The sequence below is a fragment of the Nycticebus coucang genome, chromosome 15 (genome assembly GCF_027406575.1).
Source record: "Nycticebus coucang isolate mNycCou1 chromosome 15, mNycCou1.pri, whole genome shotgun sequence".
Classification (NCBI taxonomy): Eukaryota; Metazoa; Chordata; class Mammalia; order Primates; family Lorisidae; genus Nycticebus; species Nycticebus coucang.
This window is the reverse complement of record NC_069794.1, coordinates 9677903-9694997: the sequence shown is the minus strand read 5'-3', so window position 1 is coordinate 9694997 and position 17095 is coordinate 9677903. Positions and strand designations below refer to the sequence as shown.

At 38.6% G+C, this 17095-nt stretch overlaps 2 protein-coding genes across 11 annotated transcripts in view; both read left to right on the top strand.

Moving 5' to 3' along the window:
- The window catches only part of BIVM (basic, immunoglobulin-like variable motif containing), a 41470-nt gene extending 27802 nt beyond the window's left edge, over positions 1–13668 (top strand). For 7 of the 10 annotated variants that reach the window (XM_053564099.1, XM_053564097.1, XM_053564096.1 and 4 more), the window contains exons 8-11: positions 3204–3336; positions 4341–4427; positions 7271–7367; positions 8230–9895. In XM_053564099.1, coding sequence (XP_053420074.1) covers positions 3204–3336; positions 4341–4427; positions 7271–7367; positions 8230–8520 — 608 coding nt within the window. In that variant the 3' untranslated portion in view covers positions 8521–9895. Of the gene's footprint in view, positions 1–3203; positions 3337–4340; positions 4428–7270; positions 7368–8229; positions 9896–13605 lie in introns of those variants that run through there. The other 3 variants (XR_008374675.1, XR_008374674.1, XM_053564101.1) reach the window with 3 other exon arrangements.
- An 857-nt stretch (positions 13669–14525) lies between these two features.
- The window catches only part of ERCC5 (ERCC excision repair 5, endonuclease), a 37360-nt gene continuing 34790 nt past the window's right edge, over positions 14526–17095 (top strand). Inside the window, exon 1 of the mRNA XM_053564091.1 lies at positions 14526–15026. Within this exon, the coding sequence (XP_053420066.1) occupies positions 14939–15026 (88 nt within the window). The 5' untranslated portion in view covers positions 14526–14938. The remainder of the gene's footprint in view (positions 15027–17095) is intronic.

Genomic DNA, 17095 nt, shown 5'->3' with positions numbered 1-17095 from the left:
AAATGAGGCAGGAAGGATTCAGGAGATTGGGGTTAAGAAAATTGGGGTTAGAAGAGCATTTTGTTGTTTTCTACCCGGAAACCAGCACTCTTCCTTTGGAAGTACCTCTCTCTCTCTCCATGGAAAGGAAAATGTTGACTTTTCCCTTGTCTTAGCTCATGTTCTTTTCTGGCTTGCCTGCTCCCTCCCCCCACACTCCCACACATACTCATCCAGGCCTGATTTTAAATGGCACTCAGTTGAGTCCTAGTGAATCTATGGAGGTGCCTCATGGTCTGATGGGAGAGAGGGGTGGACAGCTAGATTCCCTACCTCTTTTTTTGGCAATAGCAGCTCTGCTTTGACCCATTTTATGGACTAGTTTGCTATGTAGATTTTCTTTGCAGAAGGAAGTCTATGTCAAAAAAGTTTGAAAATTATTGATCTAAATTAGAGGTTGTCAAACTACCATCCATGAGCCAAGGGTCTGTTTTGTAAATAAAGTTTTATTCAAACATAGCAGTATCGCTTTGCTTACATATTGCCATGGCTGCTTTCATGCTGCAGTGGCAGAGTTTAGTTGTATGAGCAGTGCCTCTGACCCACAGCCTAAATACTCACTTTCTGGCCCTTTAGGAAAAAGTTTGCTGATTTCTAATCTGTCATAAATCAGACAGAATGTTGTTATGTACCTTGAAGGAAGGAGAAAAAAATTCCTGAGTAACATAACCCACAAACATTATGATAAAATATATCATAAATATATATTATGATTTATATAACTTATAAAAATTATATATTATGGGCTCAGCGCCTGTGGCTCAAGCGGCTAAGGCGCCAGCCACATACACCTGAGCTGGTGGGTTCAAATCCAGCCTGAGCCTTCCAAACAACGACGACAGCTGCAACCAAAAAAAAAACGGGCGGCACCTGTGGCTCAGTCGGTAAGTCGCCGGCCCCATATACCGAGGGTGGCGGGTTCAAACCTGGCCCCGGCCAAACTGCAACCAAAAAATAGCCGGGCGTTGTGGCGGGCGCCTGTAGTCCCAGCTACTCGGGAGGCTGAGGCAGGAGAATTGCTTAAGCCCAGGAGTTGGAGGTTGCTGTGAGCTATGTGAGGCCACGGCACTCTACCGAGGGCCATAAAGTGAGACTCTGTCTCTACAAAAAAAAAAAAAAATAGCTGGGCATCGTGGTGGGTGCCTGTAGTCCCAGCTACTTGGGAGGCAGAGGCAAGAGAATCGCTTGAGCCCAGGAGTTGGAGGTTGCTGTGAACTGTGATGCCACAGCACTCTCCCCGGGGCGACAGCTTGAGGCTCTGTCTCAAAAAAAAAAAAAAAAAAAAAATATATATATATATGTATATATAATGATATAGTCATATATTAATATTATGTCTTACATATAATAATAATATATCATTAACCCATAAACATTATTCCACGGAAGAAAAACCACCTCACATTTTTTAGAAAACTTGGGCAGAGTATTTGTGGCAGACAAAATGATGTGAATATTAATGAGAACAGACTTTCTTACCTATCTCGTTTGCCCCTGGAATCCTAAATATATTCCAGGATATTAATTACTATTCATAGTCAAACTAAAGAAGTTTGTATTACCTGTGACTTAAGAAAGGAGGAAAGTGCGCAATATCTAACAATTTCCAGCAAAAAATTACCTATAATGAAAGTCCTTTTAGTAAAAGTTCCAATTGTTTGGATAACTTTTTATTTGGCATTTTCACAATTTTAAAAAGGATTTTCAAGAATTTTTTTAAAAAATCAATTATGTTTCTAAACATCTTTTGTAATTATTAAACTTATGAGGATTCTAAATCCACACATTTACATTTGTTTGCTGTCCTGAATCTTATCTGCAATCAAGTTCAATTATGAAAATGAAATACAGACTTTTGAATTTTAGCTCTTAAAACTCTTCATTTAGCTGCCCCAGGTGTGTCAGTTTTTAAATTATCAGGGGGAACTCATCCAAAAACTGCAGACAGACATATTTAACGTTTGTCATTATAAAATAGAGATTTTAGGAGAAAAGTTACCCTGGCTGTGCATGGATGCTCTGGTGTTAGGCAGTGAAGTAAGGATCTGTGAAACCTTGGGGAAAGAGTTTAATCCAGAAACGTTACTGTGTCGACGGCATCACAAATCCTTTGAGGGAGGGGCGGGAGCCCACCTCCCTGCTCTGCTGCAGCCATTAACCTGCTATTCTTTGTGGTTTTCAGCTATTTTGATGGCCAGAAAGTGGATCATTGAAATGTTGTCTTGCTGGCTTTTATCTGCTTCATCTATTTTTAGAATTTTCAATTTTAATGGACTGTTAATAATTTAGTTTCTTCGGGGAGATGCAAGTTAATGAAACCTCAGTTAATGGTTTTGAGTACAGAGTGCTGATAAAAACTTATTTCTTATGGTAATACTTTTGAAATTGCTTGGTAACTATTATAGTTTGGGGGCATATACGTGGAAGAGTGGTTATGAAGGTGTTTGTGGTGCCACCAGCCTGTTTCTGTGGCAGTGTTATCTCATCTCTCCATTTGTGAAAGCTGCTCCTCTAGTCTCTGTAACTTTAGTGGAAAGATTAAAGTGTGTGTTAGTAAGGGAAGTTTGCATTTTGGGGACTAGTTTATTACGTGGACTTTGTATTTATCCATATACATCAGTAGTCTTTAAATTGAGGTATATATGCTATATACATATTAAAACATCTTTAAATTTACTATTTTTCTATATCTTTTATAAAGACATTAGTAGTATGGTAATGTATATATGTATGTGTATATATGGTTTATAACCAAATGTGTTTACGTTGGGCCTGCTTGTGCAGAAATTGTTAGTGACTAGGTAAACTTGCATCTTGCATCTGCTGTGGGTAACCAGAAAAGTTGACACCACGGTAGGCGCTAGGCTTTGTACATTAATTACATTTTATAGACAAGTGTATTATTAGGGTTTGATAAGCAAGGGCATTTCAGTTCTTTATTTTGCTAATGAGTTTATCTGAATTTCAGTTTAAAGGGTAAAACTGAAAATAAATTCATTAATATTTTTGGTACCTATCAGTAGCTTCTTATCCCCCCACCCCCCCAGCAGGGTCAGGGTGTTCCAAGCAATGTCATCTCTGTCTTCCAAGCTTTAGTCCTCTGTGTAAAGCATGGACATTGCTTTGTTGGTCCTCAGGGGTTTTTTTGGTTTTGTTCTTTGTAGCTTCAGGCGCCTTGTCAAAGTTAACACGTGGACTGAAAGATGAATCACTGGCTTACATCTATCATTGCCAAAATCATTATTTCTGTCCAATTGGCTTTGAAGCAACTCCTGTTAAAGCTAATAAAGCATTCAGGTAAGCATTGGTACACATTACATGTGGATACCTCACCAGGAAAATATGTGGTGGAAAGCATTTTGAGAAATATTAAGAGATATTCTAATTCTCTTTATAATTGGAAGGCTTGGTAATCGACTTTCCTGACACAGTTAGACTGTTCTGTAAACATTATAACTTGTTCTTTTAAGTGAATTGCATTCACTTAATTGTGCTTTAACAAATACCTACTTACTGTTGTTCCATGATTACAAGAGAAAGCCATGTGAAAGTCACTTTTATGTTTATTATAAAGCAGTTGGAATGGACTTTCCAGAGTATGTCTCAGTATAATCCAGAATCCAGGGTCAAGAAGGTTGTCACAACCTACTAAGTTAAATTTCATCTCTCTGATGGTGGAATTTCTTGTTAAGTGAGGTATAGAGGTATATTGTGTGTTTATGATTATATCCCGCAGCTTCACTTTATTTCAGACATCAAAAGTAAAACATGATTTTATTCCTACTATGTACCCTTTAAAAGGTACCTTTGCCTGTGCCTAAGAATCACCTGAGATTTTTTTTAAACTATGCAAATCCTTGGACTCTACTCCAGTATTTGAATTAGAAGTTTCCAGGGATGGGATTAAGGGCATCAATGTGTTTAAAAATTCCCAGGTGAATCACTGCTTTAGGTTTTATTTTTAGGAGGTGTTTTGAAACTTTTTGAATACATAGTGAGAATGAGGGTAGCTGAAAAATGCTGGTAGTATGCTAGGATTTTTTTCCCTCCGAGGATCCAAGAGGTAGTATAGTAAAACTTTTTTAGCCCTAGATTTTGAATAGGGGATTAAGGCCTACATTTAATTTATGAGTTCTCTATAATGGCCTTCAGAAATTTGCCCAAACTTAAACTCTAATGTCTATTTTAGACTAAATAATGCCATCTTTGAATAATATATCTTTTATTTGCTAGTTAAAGCAGGGTACTAAAGGAAGTGAATGATCTTCATTAAGTTTACTGTGAATATATTTTATATTTAGCAGGGGTCCTCTCTCACCACAGGAAGTCGAATATTGGATCTTAATTGGAGAATCAAGTAGAAAACACCCTACCATTCACTGTAAAAAGTATGTAACTTACTTTTTTTCCTTTGAGACAGGATTTAGATACAGTGAAATGCGCAGGTCTTAATTGTATAATGAGATGAGTTTTGGTAAGTGTATACACCTGGGTATTCACCACCCCCAAACAAGACATGGTACGTTTTCATTACCACAGAAAGTCCCCTCATTCCCTCTTCCTGTCACTGCCCATAGACAACCCCTGCTCTGATTTCTATCACCATGGATTTGTTTCGCCAGTTCTTGAATTCTATAAATAGAATCATACAATATTTTTGTGTGTGTCTGCGTCTTCATTTAGTTAACGTTTTGGAGGTTTCTCAGGTATGTTTATCAGAGTAGTAGTCTGTTGTACGCTACAGCTTATTATATGTTTTCCTGTTGACGGGCATTTGGATTGTTTGAGTTTTGGTCTATTGTGAATAAAGCTGTTAGGAACATTTATGTCCAAGTCTTTAAAAAATGTATAGAACAATTTTCCTGAGTTATAATTCACAATTCAGTGGATTTTAATATATAGAATTGTGCACTAAGCTTCACTATCTAACTCTAGAATGTTTTAATCACCCTGCAAATAAACCCCACACCTATTAAGACTCTCTGTATTCCCTCAGCCCTGGCAACCCCTAATCTACTTCCTGGCTTTGTGGACCTGCCTATTCTGGACATTTCATATAAATGGAATCAAACGATATGTAGCATTTAATGCGTGGCTTCTTTCTCTTAATGTAATGTTTTCAAGGTTCCTCCATATTGTAGTATAGATCAGAACTTCATTCCCTTTTTATAGCCAAATCATTTTCCTTTGCATGGATATATACAGTTTGCTGTACAAGTCTTTGAAGACGTTTTATTGCTCCCTGGTAGATACCTAGGAATGAAATTACTGATTCACAGGATGTATATTTATTTAAGTATCTGAGAATGTTCTCCAAATTGGTTGTTCCCTTCTGGTGAACAGAATTTTTGATGAACGCAAGTTTTTAAATTTGATTAAATCCATTTTACCAATTTTGTTATGTGCTTTTTTTTTGTGCCCCTTCAAGAAATTTTTGCCTACCTACCTACAACCTGAAAGATAAGCTCCTGTTTACCTCTAGAAGCTTTATAGTTTTTATGTTTAGGTTTATGATCCATTGCAATCAACTTTTGTGTGTGGTATAAAGTGGGGGGTCAACTTTGATTCCCACCCAATGTTTATGCAGTTACTCCAGCACAATTTCTTTACAAATATTTTTCTTTCCTTGTTTAATTTCTTGGGTGCCTCAGCTAAAAATTAATTGACCATATATGTTAGTCTACTTCTGGACTTAATCAGTTTGTGTATCCTTTCACTAATGCCATACTTTTAATTGTTGTTGTTTATACTCAGGATCCTGAAATTATGTGGCATGAATCCTGAAATTTTCTTCTTTAATCTTAGGACCTTTGATTTTATATAAAAAGTTTATAATTTGTCATTTTTTGTTAAAATGTCTGTTGAGATTTTGGTTAGGATATAATCTATAGAATTAATAGTTTATTTTGGGGAGACTTGACATTATAAATATCTGGTATCTTTTAATCCATGAAGATAGATAGTATCTTCAGTTAAATAAAGGTTTAATTTCTCTTAGCAATGTTTTACATTTTTCAATATGGAATCTTATATGTCTTTTGTTAAAAATTTTTTTAAGTGTCTTAAATTTTTTTATGTAATTAATGTTTAAAAAGTTTTCATTTTCCAATATTTTTTTTTGTCGCCCTTGGTAGAGTGCTGTGGGGTCACAGCTCACAGCAACCTTAAATTCTTGGGCTTAAGCAATTCTCTTGTCTCAGCCTCCCAAGTAGCTGGGACTACAGGCACCCACCACAAGGCCCGACTGTTTTGTTGTTGAAGTTGTTGAGCTGTTGTTTAACTGGCCTGGGTTAGGTTTGAACCCGTCAGCCTTGGTGTACGTGGCTGGCGCCGTAACCACTGTACTACAGGTGCTGAGCCACATTTTCCATTTTTTTGCTGAATATAAAAAGCATAATTGATTTTTTTATTTAGACTTTGAATCTTGTATCTTTACCAAATTCACTTATTAATTCTACTAATTGCTTTGTAATTTTCTTGTATTTTCTGCACAATGTTGTCTCTTATAAAGATATAACAACTTTTAATTCTTTTAAAAATTGGCTTGATGAGCGTGTTACTCTTTTTTTTGTTGTTGTTGTGAAAAAATTCTTGTAACAGAAATAAAAAAAAAAAAAAAAATTGGCTTGATGGCTTGGTGCCCATAGCATAGTGGTTACAGCACCAGCCACATACACGGAGGCTGGTGGGTTCAAACCTGGCCCAGGCCAGCTAAAGCAACAATGACAACTGAGACAACAACAACAACAATAAAAATAGCCAGGTGTTGTGGCAGGCGCCTATAGTCCCAGCTACTTGGGAGGCTGAGGCAAGAGAATTGCTTAAGCCCAAGAGTTGGAGGTTGTTGTGAGCTGTGACATTACAGCACTCTACCAAGGGTGACCTAGTGAGACTCTGTCTCAAAAAAAAAAATTGACTTGACTGTAATTAAAAAGTAAATATGGCATGATGCTGCATTAGCCTGCAAGATATCACCTAACATGTTGATATTTATTTTATAGGAAAGGTTACCAGTTTTAGAATGACAACCTTGGCAGTGGTTGGATTAAAAGAACCACTGTGAAAACAAGATGTTACTAAAATTTAGTAGATTATACAATGCTAAGATAAGAGAGTTATTGCCAATTATTGCTGTGATAATATTGTAGCAACTTGCTCATGTGAAAAGTTCTGTTACAATGATGTTTTGGAACTAAGGAAAATTATGTAAATTCTTTCTTCTTAACCATAGGTGGGCAGATATTGTTACTGATCTAAACACTCAAAATCCAGAGTACCTAGATATCCGGCACTTAGAGAGGGGGCTGCAATATCGGAAAACAAAGAAGGTGAGAGGATGGTCGTATTTGAAGGCATTTCTTAGCTGACTACAACTTCGTATTTTACTCAGTACTCTTTAGGTTGTAACTAAAAGAAACCCAGTTCGGACCATCTTAGACAGAAAAGTGGAAATTATTTTAAGGACATAGGAGTATATTTAAAATTTAAATTCAACAAGTATAGCCTGAAGTCGTAAGGGGATGGTACCAGGTATTGGGATGATAGCAGGGGCCAAGTACCTAGTAGACTCTCATTCTTTGAGGGGCTATATATTTCTTTTAGCTCCTTTTTTGTCTGATTATTTACTTCTTGAATATCATCATCTTTCAGTTTGTGTCTCCCTTTTAGATGAACTGTCTAGACTGAAACTGACCTGCCTTGGGTCCAGTTCCATAGTCTTAGCCCAGCTTGGGCCAAATTAACTGTGGCCATGGGATAGAGCCATGTATACAAATAAGGCTTTGGGGGAAGATTCTCAGGGAATGGTAGATACTGTAGATTGAATAGACATCCCACTGATGTAATAGTATTCCTATAAAAAGGTATGAAGAATAGGAGAGAGAGAATAGGGATGATGTTGGTTTTGGTATATGAATTAGGAAGATGGGGGAGGTTATAGGGTGTTGAAGAGTGAGTGGTAGAGAGGTGGGGGCTGGGGAAGGTATTTTGGCTCCTGAGGGCATGGGTATATTTTGTAAAGGCAGCTATCAGGAAAGATACAGGATATTATGCTGATGATGTTTGGGAGGAAAATACTGTTTTGAGGTAGGTAAAGAAGGGGAAAAAGTTAAAGAGTTCATAGGGACTCACAAATTAGTACAATTAATTTCTCTTTATTTTCTTTACTCAACATTTTTTTTTTCTTCTTAGGTTGGGGGAAATTTGCATTGCATCATAGCATTCCAAAGACTTAACTGGCAAAGATTTGACCTTTGGAACTTTCCATTTGGAACCATTAGACAAGAATCACAACCTCCACATGCCCAGGGAATTGCCAAATCAGAGAGTGAAGATAATATTTCTAAGAAGCATCACGGGCGCCTGGGCCGGTCGTTTAGTGCTAGTTTCCATCAGGACTCAGCATGGAAAAGGATGTCTAGTATCCACGAGAGAAGGAACAGTGGCTACCAGGGTTACAGTGATTATGATGGGAATGATTGACTGTGCTGGCTACTGAAAAATTGGTATTATGCATTCAAGTGTTGTATACAGGACTACATTAAGACTGTAGAAGATTTTAGTAAGTATATGTTAAATAGGAACTGATCTTGTGGTACAAAACAAACTTGTCAGTGAAAAAGCTGTATATGATTATGATGGGTGGTTTCAGATATATAAGCAAATAAGCACAGATTATTGTCCTTTTAAAGTTAAGAGTATATAAATAATTTGGACAGAAAGTTCCACCAAATTCAATAAAAATGCAGCTGCTATCTAAATAAGTCAAACACAAATCCGCTTAACAGAATCAATATTTAAAATACTTAAGCATGAAGTAATTTCTTATGACTTGATTCCTAGTCATTTGCTTAGTTTTATTCCTAACCTCAAGATGTAAGGCACCATCTACCCTTAAAAAAATCAGGGCTGTCAATCTCTAGTTTTTACTCATGGTCAAAGCTCATTTAAAATTATTTCATGAGCCTAATTATTCTTTTACTTCAAAGCAGTACTTGCCTGCCTCGTTGATTTCTGGTTACCTTTTTCAGGATTCTCACTCCTGGGGTAAAAGAGAAAAGACTCAAGAAACTCATCCTTTCTATTGGTGCAAATTGAGTGACTTCATGCATTGAGATATTTTTTACTTTTTTGACTTGGTATGACTGCTGTTAAGTCCAGCGTAAACCTTGTTTTAGGGCAGAGTAAAAAAATAAAAAGTGGCATCTGAAGTTTCTATATCCAAGGTTTTCTGTGAAATGAGACCTCCTGATGTTTGATTGGTTCCTCAATATGGAATCCTATGTTGATAACAGCATTGCAGATGCGTTAGGAGGGTCAACGTCACTTAGAGGACAACTATCCATATACTATCCTCTGAGCTGTTTCCCTTTCTAAACTGTAGAGACAGTTAAGATGTTTGAAGTTGAGTGTTAAGTATTTCAGAAGTATAGATTTCATATATTTGAGCTCCTCTCTAGCTGCTGTCAGTTTTCCTTCTGCGGCCAACCTGTGACCTGCGAACAACTAGGGTTTCTTGTTCTTTTATTTCAGGGGCTTGTTTCAGGACTCAAATCAGTAACTTGGAGATTACAAGGTGCTGAATATGTTGGTAACCATATCGCAATACACCTCAAAGAGAGGGTTCAGATTTTTATTTTTAAAATATTTCTATTATTTTCTCTTGAATTTTATATCCATTTATCCACTCATACATGCCTCGCCTACAGAAGGGAATATATATTATGAAATGGTCATTTTTCTGAAGAGAATATTTTGCTGGAAGTGCAAAGGACTGAGAGATTTGTAGGTTGATTTTGTTACTTCCCACTGGAACTTTTAAAGTTTTCATCAAATAAAGTTTTGTTTTCTACTTTTAGTCATGTGAATGTGTTTGAACCTTTTAGGTGGGGAATATCCTTATAACTTTGAAGTAAATGACAATTTGTCTTTTTTGCCTAATCTAGTGTTATAAGAAACCATCTTGAATCTTACTTTTATAATCATTGAAACAATAAATATTATGATGACTGTAATTCCTGATTTCTAATAGGAAATAGAAAATTCAATTGTTATAATAGTTGGACCCAAATGAAGTTACTTTTATAGGTCAAACATGGTTGAATATCAGCAATTCCATTTAGTCAACCAATATTTCAGAGAAGAGCCAAGAGGAAAGGAGAAAAATGCAACACATGAAATTAAAGAATAGGGTGACATACAGGAAGAGAGGACGAGTGTATTCAGACTCTATTGTCCATAATCAATTTTTACAAAAGTGTTACCTTGTGCTTATTTCCTCATTGGTAAAATGGCAATAGTACCTACTATAGAATGGTTTTAAAGAATAAAGAGCAAATACATGTAGGGTTTAGAACAATGCCTTGTAGATAGGAAGTGCTTTTTAAAACCTTACTGTTACTTCAAAATATTTGTATTTTACTATTCAGATTCTTTATAGAGAGCCCTTTAAAGAGCATCTAAAGGAGATAATTCTTTGACAATCAAATACATACACTTCTCACTAGCTGTTCCTCTGAAAGAATATTTCACCTTTAAGGAATGTTTTCTTTTCCCTGTGTTTTGAAGCAGTGTCTCACTCTGTTGCCCAGGCTAGAGTGCAGTGGTGTTGTCATAGCTTGTAACAGGTAGGCCTAAGGGATCCTCTCACCTCAGCTTCCTCAATAGTTGGGACGCAGGTGTGTGCCACAGAGCCTACTTTTTTTAAAAAAATAAAATTTTAAATGGTTAATTAAAAAACATCTGTAGAGCTAGGGTCTCACACTCCTGGCCTCAAGGAATCCTCCTGACTCAGCCTTCCAAAGTGCTGGTACAGGTGTGAGTCAGTGCGCCAGGCCTGTTTTGGTTTTAAAAAGTATTTACAGGACTCAAATACCTACATTGGCTATGTTTTCACCCAGTTCCCAGGCAGGAAAAATTTAAAAATTTCATTTAGATCAAATCTTGTAACTCTTCCTTTCCCTACTACCATTACTGTTAAGGAACTATGACCCAACATCAGGCCCAGCTGATGCAGCAGCTGTAGTACCTCCCAACTTGCCTTCTCCTGGACTCTGGAGTAGCTCAGGTAGCTGCTCAATTTCAGGCATATCCCCCTTCTCCAATCATTTGCTCAACAAACTAAGCTGAACCCCATTGCCAGGTGTTTCAGATTTAAGTTAATGATTTCAAAACAACCCTTAGACCAGTGATTTTTAACTGGCGTGCTGTGATAGGCTGGTACATGTCCCACTAAAATTTTAAAGATCACTAATTAAATTATTTTTGAAAGAAGTTGAAAGCACAGTTAAAACATATTCTTTTTCTTTTACTCTTTTTTTTTTTTTTTGATCAACATAATTTAAGTGTGCTGTGAAAGTTTAACTACAGGTTCAAGTGTGCTGATAAAAAAAAGGTTGAAAAACACTGCCTTAACATTGGTGGCATTCCTATTTAACTGGCAGAAACTTAGTGCCTATGATTACAGGGTATCTTAGTTTGCTAGGTTGCTGCCATAACAAAACACCACAGACTGAGTGGCTTAAACCACAGAAATTTATTTCCTTACAGTTGTAGAGGCTCGATGTCCAGGATCAAGGTGTTGGCAGGCTTGGTTTCTTCTGAGGTCTCTCTTCTTGACTAGCTGCCTTCTGTGTCCTCAAGTGGCCTTTCCTCTGTGCTCAGGCATCCCTGGAATCTCTCAGTATGTCTAAATTTCCTCTTACAAGGACATCGGTAAGATTGGATTAGGGCCTATCCTAATGGCCTCATTTTGACTAAATCACTTTTTAAAGGTCCTATCATCAAATACAGTCACATTTGGAGATACTGGGAATTAGGGCTTCAACAAATGAATTTTAGAGGACATGATTCAGCTCAGAGCACAAGGCTATTACATGGCTCAGAGATCAAAATAAACACCTGCTTGACCTTCAAGAAAATTCTTTCAGCAGAGTGTAATTGTAAGGTGCACCAAAAAGCTTTAGACTGGAGGCTTAAGAAGTCACTTAGGCAATATTTATGGAACTCTTGTTAAGTGTCAGGAGTTGGGGATGTAACAGTCAACAAGATAGTTCTTGGTTACAGTAAGTTTACAGTTTTCTGTGAAGACAAAAAAATTGAACAGGCACTTACATGACCTTCAGTAAAATACATCTAGGAATAATTTCTGGGGATTACTTTACACATGGAGGAAATGCAAAAAGCACTGTCAGGATTATTCCTGGTTAAAAATTGACATAGTCAACTAAACATGCCTACTGTGAACCATGCATTTGGGCACAGAAATGGTTTCTAAAAGATGATTTCTCACATACTTTTGTTATAAACGATTCCTTTAAAAAAACTACCTGTTCCTTTAAATCAGTCTTTTCACTCAGTTTGAATCTAGTTTAAATAGTTCAAATTTGAACAAACGTGCTAATACTATCATTTATACTAGTGCTAAGTGTAACACCTTTCAGTCTTACTAGTTTGGAAGTTTGGTTTTATGCTCTGATTATAGGTAGACACATAGACACATAAATTCTTTTTTTTTTTTTTTGACACAGGGCCTTAACCTGATGCCCAGGCTGGAGTACTGTATTACCACAGCTTACCGTAACCACAAATTCCTGGGCTGAAGTGATCCTCCTGCCTTAGCCTCCAGAGTAGCTGGGACCCTTGTTGCCCCCAGCTGATCCTTCTTTCTTTCTTCTTCTGCTACTGCTGAGAGCATGTAGGGTACAGAAAACACAGCTGGTCTGGCTGGTCCTACATGACCTTCACCTTAAGTCTTCCACCATTGTTTTGCAAATTCAGCTTTAACCTAAAAGTGTATAGCTTGGAGTAGTTTAGGGTGATTGATTTAGATTAACTTTTGAATTAGAAATGTTTTGGGTCATGGATTATGCCAGTTATTGTTTATTACGGGGTCACAGGTTATGCTGATGATTAAGGGTGAATTATTAAGATAAGGGTTAACATGGTTTTTGCTTTGAACTTTTATGTATAAAACTATTTTTGGAAATGGAAGGGCAGAACAGATTTGAGAGACTACTCTCCCTGTTCTCCAGCATGTCCTTCTGACAATCAAGTTTGTTGAACCTAATCTCCATTTCTGCATCTGGCTGACACTGACAGGTGGCTGGACTCTTCATCTGGTAACACTGCTTTTTAAAACAAAGAGATGGTGTCTTAGGCTGGGCATGGTGGCTCACTTCTGTAATCCTAGCACGGAGGATCGCTTCACCTCAGGAGTTAGAGACCTGCCTGAGTAACAGCAAGACTTCTTGTCTCTACTAAAAATAGAAAAAATTAACCAGGTATTGTGCTGGGCACCTGTGGTCCCAGCTACTCAGGAGGCTGAGGCAGAAGGATGGCTTGAACCAGTTTTGAGGCTGCTGTGAGCTAGGCTGCCGCAGGGCACTCTAGCCTGGGGCAACAGAGTGAGACTGTGTGTATGGGGGTCTTGCTATATTGTTCATGCTGGTCTCCAACCTCTTAGCTTAAGTGATCCTTTCACCCAGGCCCCCCAAAGTGCTATGATTACAAGTGTGAGCCACGGAGCTGGTTAAGACAGAAATTCTTTTTTTTTTTTTTTCTTCCAAGGTTTCTGGCCTGAGCGACAGGAAGAATGAATTTGGCATCCACAGAGTAGTAGGACCAGATGTTTACTTGGAGCAGATTTGAATGTTTTTTTTTTTTTGTAGAGACAGAGTCTCACTTTATGGCCCTCGGTAGAGTGCCGTGGCGTCACACAGCTCACAGCAACCTCCAACTCCTGGGCTTAAGTGATTCTCTTGCCTCAGCCTCCCGAGTAGCTGGGACTACAGGCGCCCGCCACAACGCCCGGCTATTTTTTGGTTGCAGTTTGGCCGGGGCCGGGTTTGAACCCGCCACCCTCGGTATATGGGGCCGGCGCCTTACCGACTGAGCCACAGGCGCCGCCCAAGACAGAAATTCTTAACAAGTACCACTTCATATACTGAACACTAACTACAACGAAGCACCCTGGGGAACTGAATCTGAGCGATGGCCTTTTCAGGAGCGACTCTGGCAACTGATTTCTAGTCACTTCTGACCTACAAGCTAGATATTTGAAAAAACTAATTTCAAGAGTTAGGGCTTTAAACTGCTATTACTCTCTAGTTACTACGTCCTATCATACAAATAAATACTTCATAGTTGAAAACACCGACGGAGCGTCCACTTTTCCTTTGCCTCTCCAGTGTAATACAACAATATTAAGTGTTCACAACCGGTAGCACAGTGGGGAGAAACTGGTACTGAAAAAGTGCGTAGAAAATCGTCACCTGAACAAGAAGGCCCTTTCGCACCCGTTTTTACCGCCCACGTCAGGGATGCCAGGTTGGGGATTAGTACCTACGTACCAAGGCACACGCAGCGCGCTGGAGCCCTCGCTTTGGTAGGCCTATGGGCGCGGGAAATATACGTCACGCAGGGAGGCGGGACTTCCGCTCTGCGCGTCTTAATAGACGGAACCTTCGTAGCCTCTTTTTGTGGTGGGTTTACTGACACGCCGAAGGCGAACGGTATCGGCAGTCTATTTCTCGGCTGTTGGTCTTTGCTGCGTTGCCCCCTAGCATCTGCAGCTCCAGGTCCGGCTTCATAGGCGTGTAGATGTTTGGGCCAAAGCTCGGGACCACACGAAGCCCGCTTCTCCCCGCCACAGGCCTTTTCTCGCGCCCCATTTTCCTTCCGGGGCGGTGTCGGCCGCTGGGAAGCTCTCCAGCCGAGGTTTCCCCCTTTCTTGTGCTCTCTTGACGCGGTTCCGCCTGGAAAGCCGTGTGTTCTGTACTATTTTTCATCTTTCCTGAGTGTGAACAGGGAGCGCCTCCCCCGGGGTCCTGGGCGGTGGTGCAGCCATTTGTAGAAGAATTAAAAGTTCTCCCGAGATCCGCTCTGAGAACACACCTGCCTCATGGGAGTCCAGGGGCTCTGGAAGCTGCTGGAGTGCTCCGGGAGGCAGGTCAGCCCGGAGACGCTGGAGGGGAAGATCCTTGCTGTTGGTATCCTTAACGCATTCCGTGATTTGTGGCTGAATTTACTTGCGGCTGTCTATTGATCCCAGAGAGGTGTTTGCTGGATGCTAATCCTTGGCGAAGGGGTGGGAGAAGAAACTAGGATCTTTTTTTCCACCAGGTTTTCTAAGTACAGTCCTCCCTCGGTACTGAGAGCCTTGGTTCCGACATCTTCCCTCCCTCTCAATGCCAAGATATTCAAGTCCCTAATATAATGGCATGGTATTTGCATATGAACTACGCACACCCGTGTACTTTAAGTTACCTCTAGATTACTTGTAATACCTAATACAATGTAACTGCTATGTAAACAGTTGTTATGCTGTTTCTTTAAATTGTATTTTTAACGTATAATTTTTATTTATATCTGCGTTGGTTGAATCCTACGAAGTGGGTTAATAAGGAGAGCAGACCGTGTCCACTTTGCCCAGACTTTGCAGTCATAAAGTTCTGTGGATTCTGGTTTTATCACTTTGGAACAGTGCTTCAGTTCTCCCACCTGCCAAGTAGAGGTGATAGTATCTGCACACAAGATAAATATAAGGAATAAAGGAATTGCTTAAATGAGAAGTTTAGTGTATGACACTGTTAATACTGATAATAATCTCGAAATTATTATCCCACCTGGGGGGTCAGGATGAAGAACGAAGTAGATTTCCGACAGTTTTGTCTGCTGTCCTGACACTTGCCCCTTTGTAGAGGGGGCATTTCTACATTTTATAGAAAGTAAAGTTAGTGTGGACAGGTGTTTGACTTTTTAAAAATTGCCTTTTTTTAGGCGGCGCCTGTGGCTCGAAGGGGTAGGGCGTGGGCCCCATATGCCAGAGGTGGCGGCTTCAAACCAGCTCCGGCCAAAAACTGAAAAAATAAATAAAAAATAAATTGCTTTTTTAACGGACCATTCGTGTGCATGTTTAAACTTGTTAAACAAATTAACAATTTTTTTCAATTATCAAACGTGATACGGGTTTTGAAATTTTTATTTTTTTGTTCACATACTCAATTTCTTTTTTCAGTGCCTAATTTATCCCAGAAGCTGATAATACCTTATACCAGTTTCCTACACGGGGATCTGTGAGCCTGGATAGACTTGTGGAAAAGTTATGCTAGTAATTGCTGGGGGAGGGGTAAAGGGGTGAAGAGGGAGAGATGCAATTCAAAATTATATGGGAGTTCAATAAAGCAGTCATTGACTGAAGAGCTGTAATTCTTCAGTATGTGAAAAGTTATAAGGAATGCAAAATTGATAATTTAAAAACATAGTAATATTTTTATTTTTCCAAGTGAATAATCTTCAAATACATCTAATGAAATTTTGGCTTGTAAATTTTTATGCAAGGTGCCTTGAGCGAAAGGCTTTTTAAAGCACGTGCGCTGTTGCTGCCCTCCAACGGTTCGTTAGTGTTATTGCATTCTAAAGAGTTTAGACATTCTAAAGATTTCTTTATAACTATAGATTGATGAAAGGACGGTTTTCAGTAACAGGGAACCTCTTAAAACGTTAGCAAAGATTTAGATCATTTTATTGTAAAATCACTGAGATGACACGAAGTTTAGCATTCTGAATTTTTAGGATTTTGTCAAAGTAAAAAATACAGCATTTAATTTAGATCATTTGTGGATGGCTCAAAAAGGCCCTTTTGGGATGTGAAGTCATTTTTATATAGTTATTAGACTTTTCTGAGAGAATGAATCATTTATCTAAAGATGACTGTCAAATATACTCTAGTTATAATGGCAACTACATGTACATATTATATAACTTCGTATACATATATGTAAAAGGTGACTATCTTATTGTTCTACAATTATTTTTTGCTTTGTTTCATTTTCATGGGAATTCCGATATCTGAAATATACAGTAGAACCTTTGTAAGTTGACCACCCAAGGAACTGTAACAAGCTGGTCAACATACAGAGGTGGTCAACATAAGGAGGTAGGTAGGCCTACTATACTGATACGTACATGTGGTGCATGTCTGGTGTATGAAAATTTGATCAATTTAAGGAGGTGTAGGGAGGTGGTTAACTATGGAGGTTCTACTGTATTTAGATTT